General features: G+C 44.1%; 1 protein-coding gene across 4 annotated transcripts in view; it reads right to left on the bottom strand.

The window, feature by feature from the left end:
* The window catches only part of MYO1C (myosin IC), a 141,654-nt gene that overhangs the window by 51,816 nt on the left and 65,811 nt on the right, over positions 1-24,027 (bottom strand). For all 4 annotated transcript variants that reach the window (XM_083172177.1, XM_083172179.1, XM_083172176.1 and 1 more), the window contains exons 3-11: positions 13,839-13,954; positions 7,278-7,476; positions 6,934-7,014; positions 5,466-5,645; positions 5,132-5,230; positions 4,882-4,995; positions 4,237-4,308; positions 2,186-2,305; positions 1,863-1,945 (exon numbers count right to left, since the gene is read on the bottom strand). In XM_083172177.1, the coding sequence (XP_083028303.1) occupies positions 1,863-1,945; positions 2,186-2,305; positions 4,237-4,308; positions 4,882-4,995; positions 5,132-5,230; positions 5,466-5,645; positions 6,934-7,014; positions 7,278-7,476; positions 13,839-13,954 (1,064 nt within the window). The remainder of the gene's footprint in view (positions 1-1,862; positions 1,946-2,185; positions 2,306-4,236; positions 4,309-4,881; positions 4,996-5,131; positions 5,231-5,465; positions 5,646-6,933; positions 7,015-7,277; positions 7,477-13,838; positions 13,955-24,027) is intronic.

Genomic DNA, 24,027 nt, shown 5'->3' with positions numbered 1-24,027 from the left:
GAAACACCAAATCACAATAAAAAAAAAGAAATAAAAAAAAAGGAGGACTAAGGGAACAAACAAGTTTATTTGGTACTCTTTACCTAGCACGGCGCCCGCGATTACAATCGCGGGCGTCGGGGGTAAAAAATCGCGGGCATCGCGGGTAAATCAAAAACGGGTGCGACGCGATGCCCGCGATTTTCCCATAGGGATCAATGTTAAAAGTCAGATTGGTCGCGATTTTAGCGTTAATTGGCTCAATGCCCGCGATTTTTACATAGGAAACAATGTTAAATGGGCCACAGAGCCCTAATAGTCCCCCTGAAGTGTGAAATGGCCCCCACAATTTTTAACGCCACCCCACGATCAACGTGAACCCGAAGCGTGGCGAGCGCAGCGAGCCCGCGAGGGGCAGCGGTACGCGTCCTCCGACCTTTTCATACCCCCACTATCCACGTCGGCGTGGAGTTGAGAATAGAATAGTGTGGCGAGCGCAGCGAGCCACCGAGCCCGAAGCGTGGCGAGCGCAGCGAGCCCCGCGAGGGGACGCGGATACCTTCACAGGTAAACGCGTCCCCTCGCGGGCTTCACAGGTGTCCGCGTCGCCGCGGACACCTGTGAAGCCCGTGAGGGGACGCGTATAACTGTGAAGGTATCCGCGTCCGCTCGCCACGCTTCGGGCTCGGTGGCTCGCTGCGCTCGCCACACTATTCTATTCTCAACTCCACGCCGACGTGGATAGTGGGGGTATGAAAAGGTCGGAGGACGCGTACCGCCGCCCCTCGCGGGCTCGCTGCGCTCGCCACGCTTCGGGTTCACGTTGATCGTGGGGTGGCGTTAAAAATTGTGGGGGCCATTTCACACTTCAGGGGGACTATTAGGGCTCTGTGGCCCATTTAACATTGATTCCTATGTAAAAATCGCGACCAATCTGACTTTTAACACTAAAATCGCGACCAATCTGATTTTTAACATTGGTCCCTATGGGAAATCGCGGCCATCGCGGGCATCGCATCGCACCCGTTTTTTAGTGCATGCGATGGTCGCGATGGGCGCCGTGCTAGGTAAAGAGTACCGTTTATTTTTATTTACAAAAAATGGTTGAGAAGGAGAACTCCCACTGAAGCAATGTAGGAAAATTCTTGTGTTTCATGATTTCTCTATTGTATTTAATGGCAAGGATTATTTAAGAAAGTACTGAATATTATTACAGACTACACAACTTCTGATTTCAGGGAGTAATTCGTATTTGCAGATCTGACACAATGGATGTCACCAGGGGAAAACAAAACAGGCACTGAAGATATAACATAACACACAATCCGTGCCAATCTTTCCAACAGGTGAAAATATCGGCACTCGCCTATTGTTCCCGTTTCCAACAGCATTGAATGCTGGCAGATTTGTCCGTTTTGAAATTTGAATCTGTGTTGTTGGAAACGGCCGTAGATTGGAGAATCCGCATCCGTTTTCGTTGATCCACGGACTTTCCAACACTCGGAACATTGAATTCCGACTGTCAAGTCAGAAGCTGGCGAAAACCGAAAACAGTCGAAATCCAGATTGAATAGCCCCTATATTGTATACCATAGTCACATTCTGGATAGGAGTACTGATGGGATTTTTATAAACAGAGGAGTTCAACCTGGCTCTCGAATGTCAGCATACAGGCAGCGCAGTGAGTGTGAGTGATGGGTTTATACATAGTTCAGCATAATAAATGCTTATTCTTTCAGTGCCAGGGGTCACCAACTTACTATCTTAAGCTATGATGTGTATAAAGCAGGTCCCTTAGATTAACCAGGTTTACAGTACATTGTCACACAAAAACGGTTTACAGGACTTGTTTAGTCAAAGCAGAGAATGAGAATCAAGATCACCTGTTATGCTGGAATACTTCAAAGCCATATATATCCAGAAGTCCTATGAGTGATGCATTTCCCAGACTGTGCATATCTCCGCCCTGCAAGAGGCCCAAAGTAATCCTTTTTATCCTGTTTACATATCGAAAAATGTTCTACAGAGTCCTATTAAATGCATGGAACTCACTAACAAGCACCGCACGCAATGTAAAATATTAATAACCACATCAGAAGGCTACAACACAACTGTAGCTAGTAAAGAGGATCCCGTGGTTCACAAAACAGATACAATTATAGATATATTGTAGCCGCTTCGTTAATTAAATGAGCCTTTTATTTACCTTGTAGGTCAATGATTTGTTAATCTTGCTGACGAGCCACGAGAACGTTCGGCCGTAAATTGCTTTAGCCAAGGCATCACGTGCATAAGCCGCTTGCTCTAGGTTCAGTGGGCTGTTCAGCTAACAAAGAAAAAAGATCATTTAAAAGTTGACATGTTAGTATTTTCTGTGCTTATTTACTTTACAAATGACTGATTTATTTATAGTCACGTTTGTTGCACCTAAGAATATCCTTGGGAGAATACGGGGTACTTGTGGAGTATCACGGCTCCCATCGTATGGCATCGTATGCCATATGTAGTGGCATACGATGGTATACGATGCGATGCTTACAGATTTTTGATCATTTTTGTTCAAAAATCGTATGCCATCGCATCGGATGCCATACGATGCGATGGCACCCGATTTTGCACTGAAATGCATCAAAATGCATTGAATTGTGTAGTAAACATGTCAATTGGCCCCCAACTGTCATTTTTCACTGTGTACCACCCCCAATATCAACGCCAACCCGAAGCGTGGCGAGCGCAGCGAGCCCGCGAGGGGCGGCGGTACGCGTCCTCCGACCTTTTCATACCCCCACTATCCACGTCGGCGTGGAGTTGAGAATAGAAAGTGTGGCGAGCGCAGCGAGCCACCGAGCCCGAAGCGTGGCGAGCGCAGCGAAGGTATCCGCGTCCCCTCGCCACGCTTCAGGTTCTATTCTCAACTCCACGCCGACGTGGATAGTGGGGGTATGAAAAGGTCGTAGGACGCGTACCGCCTGCGCTCGCCACGCTTCGGGTTGGCGTTGATATTGGGGGTGGTACACAGCGAAAAATGACAGTTGGGGGCCAATTAAGATGTTTACTACACATTTCAATGCATTTTGATGCATTTCAGTGCAAAATCGGGTGGGATCGCATCGCATCTGATCGTATGCGATTTTTTTGCATACGATCAGCATACGATCAAGGTCGTGGGAGCCGTGATACTCCACAAGTACCGAATACGGTTACTGGAAACAGATTGTGGAAAGTGCCATCACGTTAGCATGGTGCAATGGATCATACAAGATGCAGAGTTTACCGATAAGTGATTACACACATGATCTAATTTGATAATAGCAAAACCATGTGGAACACAATGTTTATTAACCCTTTGAGTGCCAAAATCTGAGAGATGTTCAAAATACCTGCTTAAACTGCCAGCGTCTCTGACGGTTGTTATATAAAATAAAAAATAAAAAAGATTTCCTATACAGGGGGGTATTCAATCCCGGGTCACGACTGTCGATCTGGCCCGACAGCCGTGACCCTGGCCTGTTTTCGTTTTGTTTGCCCGCAAATTGCCAGGCGCGATTCAATGTCCCACTTCGTGATTGTCGAAAAGGGGGCGTGTTTGCGTAAACGGCCGTGGATTGTCGATACTCGGCCGCGATGGCGACAATTCACGGCCGAAATCGACAAAACGGGCCCGACTGCTTTTAAAGTCGGGCCCATTCTGTCGATCTGCCTCTTCAATGCTGTCGGGAAAGACAGCATTGAATAGGCGTTCACCACTATTTCCCCCTTCGTAAATAGTGACCCAGATTGAATACCGGTAAACATTGCACTGTGAGGAATAAAAATGTTTGATTTGCAATTTTCACATCTATTTTGACAAATTCACTTGGCACTTAAAGGGTTAATAACCACTGCAGATCGTTAACTTGAAAATATTTGTTTTCTCTGCTATTAATGGCCACAGCATTAGTACCGCAAAATAGAACATTCATGATAAAACACGTGTCTGCAATACATGACAGCTAAAAGCAACACAATCCCACCCATCATCAAGACCTAACACGAGTGTAAAAAAATTTCTGCAAGGTTGCTAGATACACCGGTGGCTAGCTATCCACTGTTAAAACATTAAAACAGGGGGAAAACAGAAAGAGCGAAACATCCCACTAAGGTTCAACATTTAATTTAAAACATATATTTTATAAACTACTATCCTAATAATAACACTTTATAAACCCGAATCTCTAAAAGTGACAAGTAACCATCTATAGTACTAAAAGAAATTACCTCTTCTCCTTTAGCAATGATCTTTTTATGAATGAGAGATTCCTTTAGTACATTAGAATCCACAGAGAGAAGCTGCAAAACAAGACCGATCTCATTAGTAGGGCATTCCCTTTATTTCAAGCAAAGTCCAGGATATAAAGCGGGATTGTGGGATCTATGTACAAGCCTTGGAGAGAGATTGTGGCGGGGCAGATAATACCAGACTACCAGCACTTAAATGCCATGTTACAGGAGCTGGTTGCATGTTAACTTTAAAGCTGGGTAAATACTGGGCCGAATTTGTCATTTTGGGCCAATTCAGAACATATCAGGCATATTGCTCAGTGTGTTTGTCCGATATGCGGGTTCCCGTGTTCCATTGCGATGTAGACCAGTTGGCCCTGCTGCATGTTCAGCCTGGCGATAATGCTAGCCAACCTGGCATGTGCAAGGAGCAAAGAGATTGGTCTTGCAGATCTTCATTACATCATTTAACATGTACCCAGGATCCGATAGGCCGGGCCTAGTACATAGAATGCTATTATCAGCTGGTGTAATTCACCCAGACCTTGTTCTTAGAACTTGGAACATCTATCCTATACTATTCTATCTTTCCTGCTGAGAACAACGCCATAGGATCCGCTAGAGGTGCAGAGAGAGTCTTACCCTGGCAATGTATTTAATCTGGTTTTCTGTTGTGACCTGAGCATGGCCTTGCTCGTCTGTGGTAAATTGCACATTTCCTAAATGCAGGACACTGGCTACAATGCTCAATAGTTCCTGAAAAATAAAAAGCCCACAATAAATATAATATAATAAATATAATATAATAAATATAATATAATAAATGTATATAATATATATATATATAAATATATATATATATATTTGGAAATATGTATCCGTTGACACTTACCTCCACATCATCGTCATTAAAGTTGATAATCGACATGGCCCGTCTGACAACTTTCCATTCACTTTTATCATTGATTGAGCTGACCCTGGCACACTGGCCCTACAGAAAGAAATGAGTCCCAGTTACAGGTTGGGACTAACAGCACGAACCTCTGAAGAGATTATCGGGAAGGAGGACAGCAGCAGACGGACCAGTAGGGTCTGAGAACCAACCTCACCTTTCAGAACCAGATTATGATCATGGTGAAAACTGTGCAGCCAACAGGTGCATTAAACGCCACCCACACCCTCTCTTCCAATATGTAGTGTCAAGATCAGTGATAATCAATGCTCACCTTGATTAGGTATTGGTAGTTTTGGGCATTCTTGTCCAGACCCAGTCTGCGTAGAAGGTCTTCCTCCCCACCTTCTAGCAGCTGGTAAAATATGTGGAAGTTCCTCTCCCCGTGATTCTGATGCACCACACGGGACTTTTCCAGGAGGTAGTTCAGGATATGTCCCCCCACAGGAGCACCCTATAAACCAATGCAGGTTCTAGTAAAACTGTATGTAACATCATTTTGACAGACACAAAAATAACTCATTAGGTAAGTGCAAGGTTGCTATAAATGAACTTTATAGTTGTTAAATATTTTCTTGCATCAATATGATAGGAGCCTTACGTGGCTATTTGTTTAGTGTTGGGCCTCTTCCTCTAAACAACCCAGACTACTCCTTATCAGAGCAGGATAAAACACAGCTGCTGTCTCACTTGCATGGCTGTAAAAATCCAATGCCTCCTACTAGAAAATGCATTCTATGCTTTATGCACATGCTAATGATCTGTTCTCAAGCACACGGGTGACCAAGTAATGGGATTGGTTTGAAATCCCGGCGGTCGGAATCCCGAAGCCGTAATCCGACAAGGAGGGGACGTGGATCGCTACGCTCGGCACACTCATTTATTCTCCCTCTATGGGTGTCATGGACACCGTCAGAGGGACAAAGTGCCGGGATTTCGGCGGTCGGGATTCCGGCGGCCGGTATTTCAACTGCATCCCGAAGTAGTAACATAATGGTTTGTGTTCCTTCTAGGAACTGTAGCGGGCAGGGCGCAGCTGCACGGGGGCAGTGTAAGGGGGGGCGGACCGGGCCCGCCGACGTCACTGTTGGGGGCGGTCCCGGGCTGCCAACTTCACAAAAGGGGCGTGCCCGTGTCTCGCCGGCACAAAAAGGAGTGGGCCTGGCCGCCACCGTAACTAAAGGGGGCGGGCCCCTCCGAAGTCTCTGCACTGCCGGGGAAGCGCCGGGCATCGCCATCTACGGCGGTGCTGGGCTTCCCCGTGCACACCGGCGGGGTTAAAGGCAGGCTCTTTTAGCGGGGTGCTGCTAGAGGGGCAGGGCGCATTTTTCCCTTTAAATTTCTAGCAGGGCGCAGCGCCCGCTAAAACAGCCTAGCGGGAACACTAATGGTGCTCAGAGCCTAATTAAAGCAAAACTTAAGAGTCATGATTTACTGTCCAATACTCCATTTTTTCAGTCGTTTGACACCACTAGTCAAAAACATTCACACATTTTAATTGTCAGTTAGGAAACTTATACAATATAGGGTGCTGAACAGGTATCCCTCCAGCTGTTGTGGAACTACACATCTCAATATGCCATCACACAGTTTTAGCATTCCCGAATAGCTATCTGTAGCACAGTACAGCAACAGATTTTAATATATAAAAACTATGCATATTAAATGAAAAACCAAACAAAAACAAAACACAAACACAACACCACAAACAATAATATAATGCAATTCTGTTTAAACGTAACCTTATAATCAAACTGCACATCCATGTATTTTCCAAAGCGACTGGAATTATCATTCCGTAAGGTTTTTGCATTGCCAAATGCCTGAAAGAAAAAAAAAGAAACAATACCTATATTATTACAGCTTTAAGGTCGTCAGCAAGTCGCTGAACGTAAAGCCATGGTTTAGCACTGATGCAACACCTATGATGTTCTCACAGGAATACAATACAATTGCTCATTCCTAGGGTTTCCATGGCACCTACAATGTATTTGGAGAAACACACCTTACGGTGACACCAGAAAGCACGGTGGCTCCTTCTTTATCAGTAGATAGGAAGTTTACTCAGCCTATCACGCATTCTCACCTCTAGAACAGGATTAGACTGCAGAAGCCGATCTTTCACAGTTTCCACCTGCTCACTGGCAGGACACGTGACAGCATAGTACTGAAGGATCTTCTTGCTGGCCTCAGTCTTTCCTGCCCCACTCTCCCCAGATATCAGTATACACTGGTCTTTCCTCTCTGTTCGCAGGGAGCGGTAAGAATTGTCTGCAATAGCGTAGCTTTATAGAAAAAAAAATAAGAACAAAATGTAAAATAAAAATAATACCAGTAGACTGGTTAATGCAATTAAATGCTCCTGCACGCCTTTACAGCCTGGGATTGGTTTAACAGGATGGTTCCCAAACTGTGCCCCCTGGAGTGCCTTAAGTCACTTGCAGGAGTGCCTTGGGTTGGTCATCAAAGAACAATTCAAATTACGTAATAGACAAACCCAGTGCCACTGACTGCCAATCATAATATAGGTGGCGAAACCGGAGAAAATCTTGTTTCACACCCCATAGTTAAGCATAAGGATTATATATATATATATATATATATATATATATATATATATATATATATATATATATATATATATATATATAAAACACTTTCACTTAATTTAACACTTATTTCTAAATTTGTCAATAAGAAAACTTTTGGCCTAGGGATACCGCTAAAGTAAATTCGGATACTCCAGGGCAATGGTTCTCAAGGCACACCAAGTGTCCAAGTTTTATGGCTATTCAATCTTACGCACAAGTGACTTCATTTATACCTCAGATTATACCATCGTTGAATAAGCAGGTATAGCCATGAAACCTGGACTGTGGTGTGCCTTGATGACCATTGCTCTAGGGTGCCGCGGTTCTAAAAAGCTTGAGAACCACTGATTTAATGCATTCATCCAGACTGGCTGCCTACTTTTGAAAAGCTGGTTTCATAGTATGTGGGGATCCAAGAGGAACCCCGGGACCATTGGTTTTTCACAAATTTTGTGCACCAACACTTATGCGGATGTGTCACATGTCCTGTTTGTCTAAGAATGGTATGAACAAATGTTACTAATACAAAAAAAAGAAGAAGAAAGAAGACAGGCAATTAATTTTGTGACCCTGCAAACGATTCCGATTGCCTATACAACAGCAGATGGGTGCCATTTCACAAGCTGCTGTAAAACAAACTGTACCTATGATTTGGGCACCGTACTAAAGCAATAATTTCTGTAAATCATCTCTCAAACTATAAATCAACCTTAGATGTGACCTTAACAATATACAAAGTATTTACAGGATGTGCCAGTAAGCCTTAAACGCAGCCCAACGATTGCTGCCATGTACCAGCTAATGACTTCAGCCTAGATCTGAGCGCTCTCAGCTAATCAGAGGGCTGCCCAGCGGTTTAAAATATTCTGCCACCACTGCTGACCCCCACGCCGCCTGCTAGCGCTACGCTACTCCGCCTCCCTCTGCCCACCCTTTTCCAGCACCCGATGTGCCATCTCAAAATGGCGTGCGACATCAGGTGCTGAAAGGGGGCACTTTTTGCACCATAAGATGCGATCGGATTTGATGGACATCACACTTCAATGTCGCATTGAATACGATCGCATAAGTGTATAGGTATACTAAAAATTCAGATTCCTTCTAACCCCACAGACAACTGTAATCTTGTTCCACTAATTACCCCCGCTGACAGGGGAGAGGGAAAGCTTCTCAGTGTGTATGCACTGTGCGGGTTTCCCCCCAGCGATGACAGCGGTCATCGCTGTCCATACACGCTGGGCATAATCGTCCATATGTATGGACCTTTTGACAAACACACAGATTAGCCTTGTTCTTTATTTGAAAGAAGAAGGAAAAAACGGTACTTGTTTCCTAGCACGGCGCCCCCGATTTTGATTGAAGTGCATCATATCGCATGTAATATAGCAGAATGTGATGCGATTTTTAATTGTACAAGCACCCTGATGGGTGCTTACAATGTTAAATGCACCCCCATTGTCAACGCCACCCCAACTATCAACGCCAACCCGCAGCGTGGCGAGCGCAGCAAGCCTGCGAGGGGCGGCGATACGCATCCTCCGACCTTTTCATACCCCCACTATCCACGTCGGCGTGGAGTTGATTTTAGATACTGTGGTGAGCCACCAAGCCCGAAGCGTGGCGAGCGCAGCGAGCCCAGCGTGTGGACACTGATTACTTGACATGTATTCCGCGTGCACTCGCCAGGCTTCGGGCTCTTATTCTGCGTCCGCTCGCCACGCTTCGGGCTCGGTGGCTCGCTGCGCTCGCCACACTATCTAAAATCATTTCCACACCGACATGGATAGTGGGGGTATGAAAAGGTCGGAGGACGCGTACCGCTGCGCTCGCCACGCTTCGGGTTGGCGTTGATAGTGGGGGTGGCGTTGACAATGGAGGTGCATTTAACATTGTAAGCACCCATCAGGGTGCTTGTACAATTAAAAATCGCATGCCATTTGCTGGCATGCGATGCTATGCGATATTTCATTGTACAAGCACTCCTGCTAATTTAACGGGAAGATCGCATCGCATCGCACACCACTAAATACGGTATGCGATGGGCGCTGTGCTAGGAAACAAGTACCGAAAAAAATTTAGTCTATCATTTCCGGCCAGGTCACAGGGTTCACCAGTTTGGGACAAATGCAGTCATTTATTATACTAATAACATGCAAGATAATTTTATACGGAAATTGGTTGACAGATTTGGGGTTTTCTTAAAGTATATACTTTGGGCAATTTTCTTTCATTTGAGGAACTGAGAAAAGACTATTTACTGTACAGGCTTTTATACATAGTTACAGATATTTTTCTACAGTAATGTGTTATTAGGACCGGTTTATTCAGCTATACTAAAATATCCCAAATTCGGTACTTATGTAGTATCTGGAAGCCCGATTATCGCATCGCATCCGACCAAATCGCATGCGATGCGATGGACCCGATTTTCCATAGGATTCTATGGGAAAAAGGGTCCTTTTCATTTCCCCACTATCCAACTACGCATGGAGTTGGATATAAAACTGTGGCGAGCGCAGCGAGCCACCGAGCCCGAAGCGTGGCGAGCGCAGCGAGCCCCGCGAGGGGACGAGGATTCGTTAAAAAGTATTCCGCATCCCCTCGCGGGGCTCGCTACGCTCGCCACAGGCTTATATCCAACTCCATGCGTAGTTGGATAGTGGGGAAATGAAAAGGACCCTTTTTCCCATTGAATCCTATGTTAAAATGGACTCAGTCCATTTTAACATTGAATCCTATGGAAAAATCGGGTCCATCGCATCGCGTCGCATGCGATGTGATGCGATGGACCCGATTTTTTAATCGGACGTCCAGATACTACATAAGTACCCCAAATTCTATTGTTCTAACAACTCAGGACTCAGGCCTTACTGGCGAGTGGTAGAATTACATGTGCATAAATCGACACGGACCACAAAATGCAGTAAGATTTAGCCATTTCTACATCTGCACAGTAAATGAAACAGAAGTGATTTGTTGCTATGGGCAATATCTTAGGTGGTTTGATACATCTCTCCCTGAGGGCCAGATGTATCAAGCTTCAAAAGGTGCTAAAGTGGAGAGTGATAAATAACCAGCCAACCAGCTCCTACCTGTTATTTTTCAAACCCAGCCTGTGACATGACAGGTAGGAGCTGATTGGCTGGTTGTTTATCACTCTCCATTTTATCACTTTTGAAGCTTGATACATCTGGACCTGAGAGTTATACTATAAACAAGATCAAATCTCAACATCTACAGCACAAGCCTAGAATCCACCTCCACCCCAACTCTCCATCTTCGAAGTATGAGCACCAGTCTCCCCCACACTTAGGAATGGGAACTGTTATCTAAACCTTTAGCTTGCCGCTAACTGGCAATGCTAGGAATAGTAAGATAAATGTTCCATTTTACATATAAATACACAAATTCTTTTTGTGCTTTAGGTCCAGTGTAACCTAGCAGCAAAACAGAATAACAGAGAAACACTGGTCAAAAATAACACATGAGGAGTTGCGGGTAGGAAAAGAATAGGCTAGCTCAGAAGAAAAAAAAAACATACTTTCCAGATATTCAGGATGGAGCAGCAAAAACCAGCCTGTTACAGGGAGGAAAAATTCCAGCAAGACTAACAGTATTGGAATTTTTCCACTGAGCAATTTGACTGGCTAAAGCAACTCGTGTGAATAACAAAGTGTGGCCTTCACATTCTGCAAAGCACTGCAGAATATACATACAGTAGGGAGGTGCATTGCACTCATAGCATCTGACATACTCCTTAACTGATGATCAGGTCCTGTGAGCAGAATTTGTAGTGTGATTTATCATTGTGTTTAGACGAGTGTCCAAACGATAAGTAAAGCTATGCTGCTATTTCATTGGGAGAGTGTTAAGCGTTTGCATACGCATAGGAGACGTTCAAAAGCCTTTAGAATCTTAATTTTGTTGCTGAATGAATGTAATTAGGAAGTGGCATCACTACTGGGGTGCGGGCTGCTCTTGGGTGTAACCAGCTGAGGGGGTGACACCAAAGTGCTGATGCTCCTTAGTGACAGGAGTCACGTGCTGCTCTGTAAAATTAGGTGGAACACTCGGCTCCTGGCACAGTATAGGAGCTGGTACCGCACAGACTGGCAATGGGACAGCTGTACATAGGCTAAGCTCAGTGAGAGAGTGTACAGTTTTCAGGCTTTACAGAGTTTGATAGAATTTTTTTTTGTGGAGACTGTAGATCCCTGTAGATCCCTGAAAACCGGCAAATAAGTGTATTTTCCCGCATGCAATGCAAGTGTCATTACGGCCCTCTTAAGTGCAACTTTAAATCGGCCCCACAGTTTGAACTTGTAGGTCCCAGAGGATCCAACTTGTACTAAATCAAAATAGGTGGTTCAATAAGTTACGTGTGTAACATTCTCTATTTCATTATATATTTTTTGCCAACCCAGAGCAGGTATACCCTGCTTACCCTGAAGGCCATTAGACTGCGTCTCATATCAGTCATACTGTCCTAACACCAGCTGTAAGTTGGCGGGGTTGGCAGAAACATGGTCAGACATTGAGGTGCTTAGTGTAATGCAATTACAGCATCGAAAAGGGCAAAGAAGCAACTGAAATTCAATGCCAACTTAATGAGGTGTATGGTGACAATATTATGCCACAAAAACAGGTTTGGGTATGGCGCACTGCCTTCGATAATGGGAGGACAGATGTTTTTAGATGAGCAGTGCTCCGGCCAGACAAGAACATCCAGAGATGACTATTTGTACTGCATTAAAGGTCTGATTGAGGAGGGCAAACGCATTTGAGCAAAAGATATTGCTGAGGAACATGTCAGTGGTTGGCAACCAATGGTGAAGTTCAGCAACCCATCGTGCCCTGACTTCAGGCACTTGACACTGATTTCTTCTATGCCACGCTGGGATCAATATCATTTAACTACAACTGAAATACCGACAATTACTTCACCAACATATCGGCATGGTATAAAAATCCCAACACAGAATATCGACCGTTGAATCGTCTACAGTTAATATATCAATCTGATCATTTTGCATATCAACATAATGCCAAACATGTCAAAATACCGACACTGTTATAATCCCAAAAATTAATATATGTGTACTGATTCTAAACACAGACAATCACATCACAGACAGGCCCCCCTTCAGGTCCAAATAGCGACTGAGGACATCCCGACGTCCCTCAACACGCACATCGTATTAGTGTACCACTCGCCATGCTTCGGGCACGGTGCATCACTGCGCTCAGCAGGCCACTATATTCTCCCTGTATGCCCACTTGGATAATAAAGTATGAATAAGTCGGTTTCTGAAACATCATGTTCACAAGTCGGTTGTCAGGATGTTGAGTGTGTCGGCATTGTGAGATATTCTGTATTTGTATCATTATTTTGACTATTGGCATTGTGGTTGTGTCTGTTTTCTTCCTGTCACCATTTTAATGTAGTCAGTGTTTGGAATTTCAGTGATGTGTATATGTCGGTATACTGTTCATAGGCATTGATTATGAAGGGCTGTCAATCGGTATTCCGTCAGTCAGCAACTTTACTACATACCGCCAGAAAAGATGCTGGGGGGGTATTCAATCCCGGCTCACGATTGTCGGGATGTCCCGGTAGTCGTGACCCTGGCCCATTCTCAGATTCACCGCCCCGCCTGCCGAACGCCGAAAAGGGGACGTGTCCGTGTGAAATGGCCGTGGATCCTTGAGATATGGCCGTGATCTCGATAATCCACGTCCATTCTCGGCAAAACGGGCCTGACTACTTTTAAAGTCAGGTCCGTTCAGCCGAGATGACTGTTGAATGCCGTCGGGCAAGACAGCATTGAATAGGCGGCTGCCACTATTTCCCCTGTCAGAAATAGCGGCGGGGGATTGATGCCTAGACATGTATGGGGAATATGGGGTAAGATAATCTGTACCAAGGCGATATTATTAATTATACGTATATGAACAAGTTGAATAAATGTATGCAATGAGAGAGATCTTGTTACCTTAAAAAAAAACTTGGTTATTCGTCTCATGTCTAACAAAAGCTTTGAGGCCGTTTTACTTACATATGAGGGGACACTTCATAGAAACTAACCCCGCGATATCTTTCCATGTGCTGCTTGCTGTATATCTCCAGATCTTTGTATGGGTTCACAGATACCAACACGGATCCAATGTAGGTCTGTGAAGAGAACAAGCGGATGATCAACTCCAAACTACCAGCAAGGCCTCAGAAATGAAAAACTAAACTCAAACATCTCCATAAAAAGAACATAGGAGAACATTTCATTCTATAATTAACTCCGGACATGAACCAATCACAGGACACTCTGATCTGATTAAGGTAAAATGAAGGCTGTGTAACAAAACAGTTGTGGTATACTACATAGTGTCTTGGTTGAGAGTCAATTGCTCGACAAGACAAGGTCATTTGTTTTTAATGTTTTTTTGTGTGGAAATTTATAGATTTCATCACACAAACCCCAAATTGGTGTGATGCTTAGGGCATTCACAATTGTAGTCCACGTGAATGGTAAAGCATGAAATAGTAAAAGAAAAAACTAAAAATAGTCATGTCAATCATGACTCATGCTTTCGTTGAGCATGTCTGCCGACTTGGTCAATGTCAATCATATGGTGCTAACCTAGACACTGTCCAGCGGAGAGCCACAAGACAAATGTGTTTTCGGTAGCTGGGGAATAAATTTGGTGATTTTAATCGCTGGTTAAGAAATACCTTGAAAGAAGCATATTCACAAAAGAGGCGATATTTGGTACCATGTGGTGTGAGCTTTCATTACATTGGTTTTTAACTTTACAGTATATGTTCAGAGTTTGGTCACTCCGAGATGCTGTTCAGAGAATTCACAGCAACATGGAGAGACACAACCTCAAGTGCAACTACTCAATATCAAAGGTTTTTTTTCCACCCAACCAAAATTTTTTGTGACATTATTTGTTTAAAAAAATATATTGTGGCAGCACTGAGAAAATGGTGTCTTTCAGTAAATATAAAGCAACGGTCTTATACAAATCTCTTCACCTCTCTCTCCCTCCCTCTGCCATTGCATGGAGACAGAGATAGTCAGACAGATATATAATACTGTAGGTACATTAATAATTTGGCTTTTTGAATACACAGTGTACAATTTATAACATTTCAAACTGTCCAAGGGCAGTCAATTACATTGAGGCTATGGTATATATGAACTTTAACACACAAATCTATAGCTAGAAGGATAATGAACCCTTATGTGAATGATTTAGGACACAAGCTAGAGCAAACTGTGGGAGTGAAGGGCAGATTAAATGGCTTTGTGCTATTAGAGATTAAACAACATGACAGATAGGCACGCTTTCTAAATACAGCTTGGTGAATTGGCATTCGCCTCTTTTTCCATCCTACTCGTAGCAGCTGATGTTTCTCCTTCCTTAGTAGTTACATCATAAGTACAAGATCACGTTAGAAAACAGGGTGGGTGTAACTAGAAGAAACCTATTTATACTTTTGGGATTCTGACAAAAACAAGGCAAAGGGTTATGAGAAATAAAACGCAATCAGCAACAGTTATGGGAACAGCAGCACCTGGCCAGTACCTGACATAGTTATATAGAGGCAGCAATGGCTACAATTATATGCATGATCTCATTGAACACACACAGACACAGGCTGTCCCCACCCTATGGCAACAAGATCTATAGCACGCGGGTGGTACTGATGACATCTCAAGAGCAATTAGTCTTTTATAATTACAGAGCAGATTGTTGATTAGTAGCTTTAATACAATAAAATGAGGATTATGGATACTAAGGTAACATGTAAACTCATTTATAAAGCATTAGATGCAGTGATAGGTTAGATCAGGGGTAGCCAACTTCAGTCCTCGAGAGCTACCAACAGTTTTCCAGCTCACCTCACATATACACAGGTGCACTCATTACTGACTGACACATTTTAATAGATCCACATGTGAAGCTAAATACTTAACTTGTGATTCCGTGAGGGCACAAGGAAAACGTTAACTGTTGGTAGCTCTCGAGGACTGGAGTTGGCTACCCCTGGGTTAGATCCATTACTTGACTTTGAAGAACCAGTCAGGGGAACTTTTGCTAATCTGATCGTTTATTTTAGGAAGGTATACATTAAAACATCCACTCGCAATGTCTGGGCGCTCAATAAGGCCTGCCAATCACTGGTAATGCAAGGCACCAGTTTCCCGATACAACTGGCCATAAGCAGGGTCTGGGAGGTAGCAAACTATTTCATATGTGAAAGACCGATGCATACACCCCTGGCAACGGGTTAGGCAACAGATCACATATGTTTCACGCTAGGATGAAAGAAAAGGAATAGAATGTTTTCATAAATCCACATGCCTCTTAAATAGGCCCGCTATAATATCCCTTTAATCTGAGAAGCATATGATTTACACATGTTCTGCGACAGGGTAAAATGCAACCTGCATTTTTCCTGGTTTTAATCAGCTACAGAAACTGTATACATCATAGGTGTCCCGGATTAAAGGGATATTATGGCAAGCCTACCCCTTAAAGCAGTGGTGGCCAACCCGTGGCTCTTGAGCCTCATGCGGCTCTCCCCCTTGTAAAGTGCGGCTCCTGCTCCCACTGCTGCCCGCCGCCCACCGTCCGTCCCAGTCCCCCCTGCTGCCGGTTCCCTGAATCCCTTCTCCTTCTGAGGGGAGGAGAGCGTGCATCGCGCATCTCTCCTACCCCTTACTGTGCATTCTTGTGACTGCGCCGTCCGCCAAGCAGAGCTCGTGGGCCAGCAGCCAATCAGGAGCCGGCCAGCGAGCTTTGATTGGTGGATGGCCCAGTCACAGGGAAGTGAGGGGGAAGGAGATGTGCGGTGTGCTGTGCTGTGCTCTCCTCCCCTCGGTGACATGACAGGAGGACTGCAGGGGGACACCAGACTGTCCTCTCCCCGCCTGGCAGCAGCAGCAACAACGGTGAGTGCTGCTGCTGGGAAATTTGCACTGTGGGGGCATAGCAGTTTGTGGCACTGTGGGGGCATAGCAGTTTGTGGCACTGTGGGGGCATACCAGCTTTTTGGCACTGTGGGGGCATACCAGCTTTCTGGCACTGTGGGGGCATACCCGGCACCGTGTGGTGCATACCTGGCACCGTGGGGGGCATATGTATATATGGCACTGCACTATTAGAGGCATATTTGTATCACACCCACCCAAGGGGTCAAAATAAACGACACCCCTTTTTTTGGCGCATGCGCCTTAGGCGCGCGCATGATGTCGGCTCTTTAGCTTGACTAACAATATTTTGCGGCTCTTTACCTCTGACCGGTTGGCCACCCCTGCCTTAAAGCAACCAGGTTATGGCAACAGCATTAAATATTGGTCTAATTTTTATTTATTTGTTGGAAATGGAACAAAATCAATGCCTCTCTTGCGTAAGAACTGTGAACTTTGTATAATCTCCAGATAGAAACTAGAAGCAACGCCAAGGGGACTGTACATTGTACAAGGACAAGAGCTGCAGCATGTGCTCTGAGGCATGAAGACTACAAACATCTGCCTCATATTTGTCAGAGTTTGAAAAATAATTTCAGCGAGATTGTGAAAGAAACTGGTTCCGACTGTGTCTAGGTGGACCACTATTGACATGCACTAGTCAACTTTGACAAAAGGTGGACAATCAATAAGTTGACACATGAAAAAAGTTGACAAAAGCAATAGGCCAACACATGAACCCATGATGACTTTTTTTCATGTCAACCTTTTTTTTTTTTTACTGTCGACTAATAGTGGTCAACCTAATGAAAGTCGACCTAAATCCAGTCTAATAATCCACACCGAGAGAGAGAAACAACCATGCTTGCTTTGCTGTACTGAACGATGTCATAGCGGCCTTGCTGTGCATGAGCAGCAATGCAGGAACATTGTTCAGCACATAAACATTTTTATATATAAAGTATGCAGGGAGAGAGATGTTATTATGGGTGTGACTATGCAATAGTGTGCTCTTTACCATTTTCTAGCATTCCTTAACTCATGGTATCCAGTCCAGCCTCAGGCTCAGGGAGTTTACCATCACTATAGGGAGTATCTGCAAGTATGTTTTGCCTTCTGCCACAAAACCCAGCAAATAATGTAATGACACTTTCCAATAGCTAGGTAATCATTATTCATTTTTGCTTTATGTATGCAAGCCCTGACAGGTACCATAAGGAATACCTCTGTTGTCTCATGTCAGGTGGGTGGTCTCTGTCCCCCACATGATATCGGCGTTCTGGACGACTGTCCAACTTTAAAATAAACTGCAGTAAATCAGTAGCACTTAGTGTCACAATGCCCCCCTTTTAGTCCCCCCACCCAAAATGTGTAAATATTTAAGGATAACCTAAAAAACTGAAGATCGTTTCCAAATATTTAGCTTTAGCTCCCTTCTCTTATCCTGTAAGATTATCAAAACCTTGGCAGCCACAAGGTTTTTCCTGGTGGGGCACTATAAGGATTATAAAGCTGAATATATTGCTTGAAAAAACAATCTTACCAACAAATCACACCAGGGACCAGATGTAGCAAGCTTTAAATCAGGCAATTCTAAATTGAGGGGAGGGGGTTAATTTAGCTAATCGAACATGAAAGAATTTGGCCGTAGCCCAAACAGCACTGTGTGTATGCCTTTATAATACCCCATTTACACTGGCAAGCCAGGTCGCACCCGGGATTTTGGACCCGGCTTGCCAGCGCTTTCAGATTACTCACCCGACCTGGCGTATCCGCGTCCGCACGCTACAATTCGGGCTTGCTACGCTCGCCACACTTTATAAAATCAACTCCACGCTGTTGTGTAGTTTCAGGGCTCCAGAGGCACTTGCGTAGTTTATGTAGGCAGCATAGTGCTGTATTGGTATTCTCAATACAGCACTACATAAACTACGTAACTGCCGCCGTGAAACTAAACAAGTACCTTATTTTCCTTACTACTTAATAACAGAAATGATACATTTATTATATAGATAAATCATGAGATTTAAAATCTACTGCTATTGAAGATATGTTCCGCTACACTACGTGTAGTCAGGTGCAAGCCACTAGCCTCTTCTACCCTCCCTCTCCCCACCACAACACATTACCATTGCTGACAGACAAAATTACCTGGTGTTATATTCATGTCATATACCAAGGAGAAAGGGGGTCTTTTACCTGCGCACTGAATCTATTCGGTGTTTTAGGTGTGACTAGCTACCGTACTGGAACGGGAGACTAATTCCGTTTAAAAGTTGTACAGTATATACTTGGGTTTTAGTACTGCACTCTGTCACATAAATTCTACAGATGTTTGTAAAATAAAATAATTTTTATTTGTAAACATGCAGAAAAAAGTTCTGAAAAAAATGTATTGGTTGCTGGGTACCTCCATTGCGCAATAGAGGTACCCACCAACCAATACATTTTTTCAGAACTTTTTTCTACACAAACTTACCATAAGGATTACAAATAGCAGGACGCCGCTTAAGTTTTGTCATAAATTGTACACCATCCGGGACTGAGACTATTTAGGACAACAACTATCCAATATATGTGTACACACCATCCAATTTATTGGACACACAACTGAGTGGATATTTGTGCAAATAACACTGTTCGTGTATTACGTATTGCTATATACTGAGTGATTGACACCATTTTTTAGATAACCTGAGTTAACCTTGAAGGAATAACTGATTCGGCCAGTAGGCTGTGCAGCATATTGAAAAGGTTCAATTCTCGCATGCACCACTGTATTATGTTTATTCATGAGAATTAATGAGTGATATAAACACCTGCATGTTTACAAATAAAAATTAGGTACTTGTGTATTATCACGGCGCCCATCGCATCGCAGACAATTAGGCATGCGATGCGATATCGCGCGATGTCCCGCAATGGCATACAATTTTAAAATTGTATGGCATTGTATATGGCATACAATGCCATACAATGCGATGCGATTAAAAGTTATATAAGCACCCTAATGGGTCCTAATGGGTGCTTACAATCTTAAAAGCACCCCCCAGGTCACCAACCAGTATAAACGTCAACCTGAAGCGTGGCGAGCCCAGCGAGCCTGCGAGGGGCGGCGGTACGTGTCCTCCGACCTTTTCATACCCCCACTATCCACGCCGGCGTGGAGTTGATTTTCTATAGTGTGGCGAGCGCAGCGAGCCACCGAGCCCGAAGCATGGCGAGCGCAGCGAGCCCCGCGAGGGGACGCGTATAACTTCACAGGTATACGCTCGCCACACTTTTTAAAACTCCACACCGACGTGGATAGTGGGGGTATGAAAAGGTTGGAGGACGCGTACCGCCGGTTCACGTTAATAATGGGGGGTGGCGTGGGTGTGCTTTTAAGATTGTAAGCACCCATTAGGGTGCTTATACAATTTAAAATCCCATAGGGGTTTTTAATCGCATCGCATGCCATCGATGTATGGCATGCGATGCGATGAAAAATCGTGCAACTAATTATCGTGGGCGCCGTGATAATACACAAGTACCAAAAATTATTTTATTTTACGAACATCTGTAGAATTTATGTGACAGAGCGCAGTACTAAAACCCAAGTCTATAATGTCATATACCAAGATGTATTTGACTGTAAACAATGTACAAAATAAATCTAGTATGCCTTTAAAAAGTCCAGCTTGCTAGTCATGAAACCTATGACTGGCTTTCCAGTAATTAGTGATATGATGCACACATTAGTCATAGAGTTACATCCTTGTTTTAACTGAAAATATCAACATTGAAAATATCAAAAGCAAGATAAGCGAAGGCCTCTAACTGCAGTGTGCTTATTAAGTGCTGCTTCTTAGAGCATGTGTGAAACATTCCACATGTTTTTCCTATTTGTGGCATGGCAGGATCTTCACTCCCTGTACGAAGTCTTCTGCCCAAGCTCACTTTTTTTTCTTTGTAACTGCCTGCTCCGATTTCCAGCAGAGTCTGCGTTCTGCTTGCCCTGCTCCTCCCAAGTGACTTGCTGGCAGAGGACGCACCAGTGCTAATGGAAAACATGAAGAGTACAGATGCTCTCCCAAATTAAAGTAAAGAAAAAATAAAACTTATGGAGAGGGGGGGGGGGGGGGGGGGGGGGGGGGTTTACTTCAAAGTTGTTGGTAAAATCTTCCAAAACGAAGTATGTTCTGTGTGCATAACATACAGTGAGATATTGAATCAGTATCATACACAGAGGTATAAAACTACTTTATCAACCCTTTCCAATACCTCATCATTAGTCCTACTACCCTAATGCCACAACCATCGACATTAATTAGAACCCGTCTCTAAAGCGATAACCAGCTGTAATCCAACTCAAACTCCTAACCCAAATCATACCGTAAAAGGGCAGACTAGATTGGCAAAATGGCTCTTATCTACCATGAAAATGTAAGTTTCTCTTAAAGTTTCTTTTGCTAATTTATTATTTCTGTGGCTGTGTAATTGAGAATCTGCAATGACCACTTATTTCTGCCAGTTAAATAGGTACCACCCATTACTTTCCCAGTAAGGAAAATGAATGAACTGCTAAACCTACATACAAGTGTACATGACTCCTGTTTAGTATCCGATATTTAGTCTATGTTGCCAGCATTTAAAATGCTACATATGAATCCTAGAATTATAATCCCCTCCTCAAATTCCAAATAGAACTAGTATAGGTCATATTATTGCACACAGCAGTCAGATGCATAAACGAGCACAACGAGATCTAGCTGCTCATTAAAACAAACTGTAAAGCAGTGCAAATAAATGAAGCAGGTATGTGGGAGATATGGGGCCTACACACATAGCGATTTAGTGGTTAAATGGGGGTGGGAGATGTAGGCCTGTAACATTATCCATCTTGTATCAGCCCTATCACTGGAATATTTCAAGTCACAGTACAAAAGGGTTACTCAAATCTGGGGGTGGGGCTAAGCAGCGGATATACACAGCCTAGAGCAGATCTGAATCAGGTTTTTTGGCTCAGCTATAGGTTGCATATGCTGACAGGCAAGGTGCACAGCCACTGTAAGCAGCGGACCAATCTATTCCTTCTCATTGATGGGCTGGCTGTCTGCCATCTCCACATCCAATACCTCTGCACTACTCTTACCTTGGGTTCCACCCATTGCCAACTACCACCCATCAATGCTCCTGCACACATGAGGCTGGTGCCAGCATCCCACATGTGCAGAAAGCGTGCGGGGAGAAGAAACACAGTCCCTCAGAGCGCTCAGGGAAGTATGGTGGTGGTGGTGGTGGTGGTGGTGGTGGTGGTGGGTAATTAATGTAATGGGCAGCGTGATTTCTTAATACTGTACAAGTACTTGATATTATTCATTTAATATGGATGCCAACAAGAAGCATTAATACAACGTGGGAATAGAGATGCCACTATGTAGCAGTTGCTATGGGTTATTACTTAATATGGAGTATTTCTATTCAATGTGAAAGCATTAATGTTATGCGAGGAGGGTGGAAGCTACGGATATATGCTAGATGCGGGAACCGCAATGTATGGCCAGTAAGAGCTTTTAATGTAATCAGAGGGCTTGCGAGGGATATTTATACAATAAGGAGGGTTTTGCGAAAGGTATTACTGTAAATAGTGGGCTATTCAGATACGCAGCAGCTGCTTTGGGCTATTACTTAATGTGGGGGTAGGTTTATTAAATGTGGGGGTAGGTTTATTAAATGTGGAGGCGTTAATGTACTGTGAAGATGGTTGGAGCAATTAATCTATCCGAGGGCCAAGAATGCAATGTACGGTGTGCAATAAATCTAGGAGCTAATAAAATAATGTTGGGTATGGGTGGAGGCCTATAACAATACGGGTGCTCATTCATTTAGAGGTACAGAGGCCGAGTGTGTTCATATGCTGCTCAGCATTACAGGAGGTTTACAGCACCTAGCCCCAATACACCACGCAGCAGATGCCTGACACAACTAAGGAAAACAGTGTAGCGTAGGGACTTTCTATTTAAATTTGCACCTGCAGACACAGCGAGACATCACTCTGTACCATAGACACCAGGCTGCAACAGTACAGGAATCGGTTTTAAACAAAGCACAAAAGTCGCAGATCAAGCACAACCAAACGCGTCTTAAAAAAAGAAAAAGCATCTTCCCACTTTGTATGCAGACTCATTTGCATACAGGTGTATGAGTGCATATCTAATCAGGTTTTGTTTCATCGCAATGCCCACATTTAAGTGATAAAGCAGAGTCACATAGGACCTGATGTGCCAATGGCTGACGGCAGCTAGACTGCATGAAGACATATCTGTATTTTAATATTATTATTATTTATTTAAATGGCACCACAAGGGTTCTGTGCACCTAACAATACATAAATAAGCAAAAAAAATCAAATGACAGTACAAGGCAATTTAGGACAGGTACGTGGTAAGTAAAAGACAGTTGCATTAAGGAATAAGACATCAAAGCTATTTTTGGTGTGGCAGAGATATATACAGTCTAAGAAAAGCACATGAGGAGAGAGGGCCCTGCTCGTGAGAGCTTGCATTCTAAAAAGGGAGGGGCAGACAGATAGGAGGTACACAGAAGAGGTAGAAATGAGCATAAACAGAAGGTTAGGATGAGAGATGGCTAAATCTAATGAAGAAGTGGGTATTGAGAGCCCTTTTTAAGTTTTGTAGGGAGGTGGAGAGTCTGATAGGGAGGGGTATGACCGAGATAAGGAACACAACAGCCAATGTCTTGGAAGTAACCAGTTGGCAGGAGAGGCGGTGTGCATTCATGGAGCGAAGAGAATGGGAGGGAGTGTAATGAGACATAAGGTCAGATAAGTGGGAGAGGAATGGGTGATGGCTTTGTAAGTGAGTGTGAGGAGCTTAAAGGCCCCCATACATTAGGCCGACTTGTCCTAGGGACAAGTCGGACCCAATTTACCTGCGAGCCGCCCGGCAGCTCCCCGGGAGGCTCACATACAATTTGGCACTTGATGTGCCATTTTTTACATGGGATAAATCGCATGCGATTTATCCCATGTAAAAAAAAACCCGGGGAGCTGCAGGGCGGTGAGGAGTAGTGGGGGCGGGCGGCGGTGGTGGTGGGGGCGGGCAACGGCGGCCAGCAGTGGTGGGGGCGGGCGGCGGGTGCGGTGAGCGCTGCTGACCTGGCCGGGCAGTGTATTTACACATAGCAGCAGCGGGGACGGGCAGCGCAGTGGCGGCTATTATATTTTTAAAATACTTGTCAAATGACCGGCCGCTCTCTGATTGGCTGA

This window comes from Crinia signifera, chromosome 2, assembly GCF_055691185.1.
Source record: "Crinia signifera chromosome 2, ASM5569118v1, whole genome shotgun sequence".
NCBI classification, from domain to species: domain Eukaryota; kingdom Metazoa; phylum Chordata; class Amphibia; order Anura; family Myobatrachidae; genus Crinia; species Crinia signifera.
Note: the sequence above shows the minus strand (reverse complement) of the source record. Positions and strands in the feature narration are given on the sequence as shown.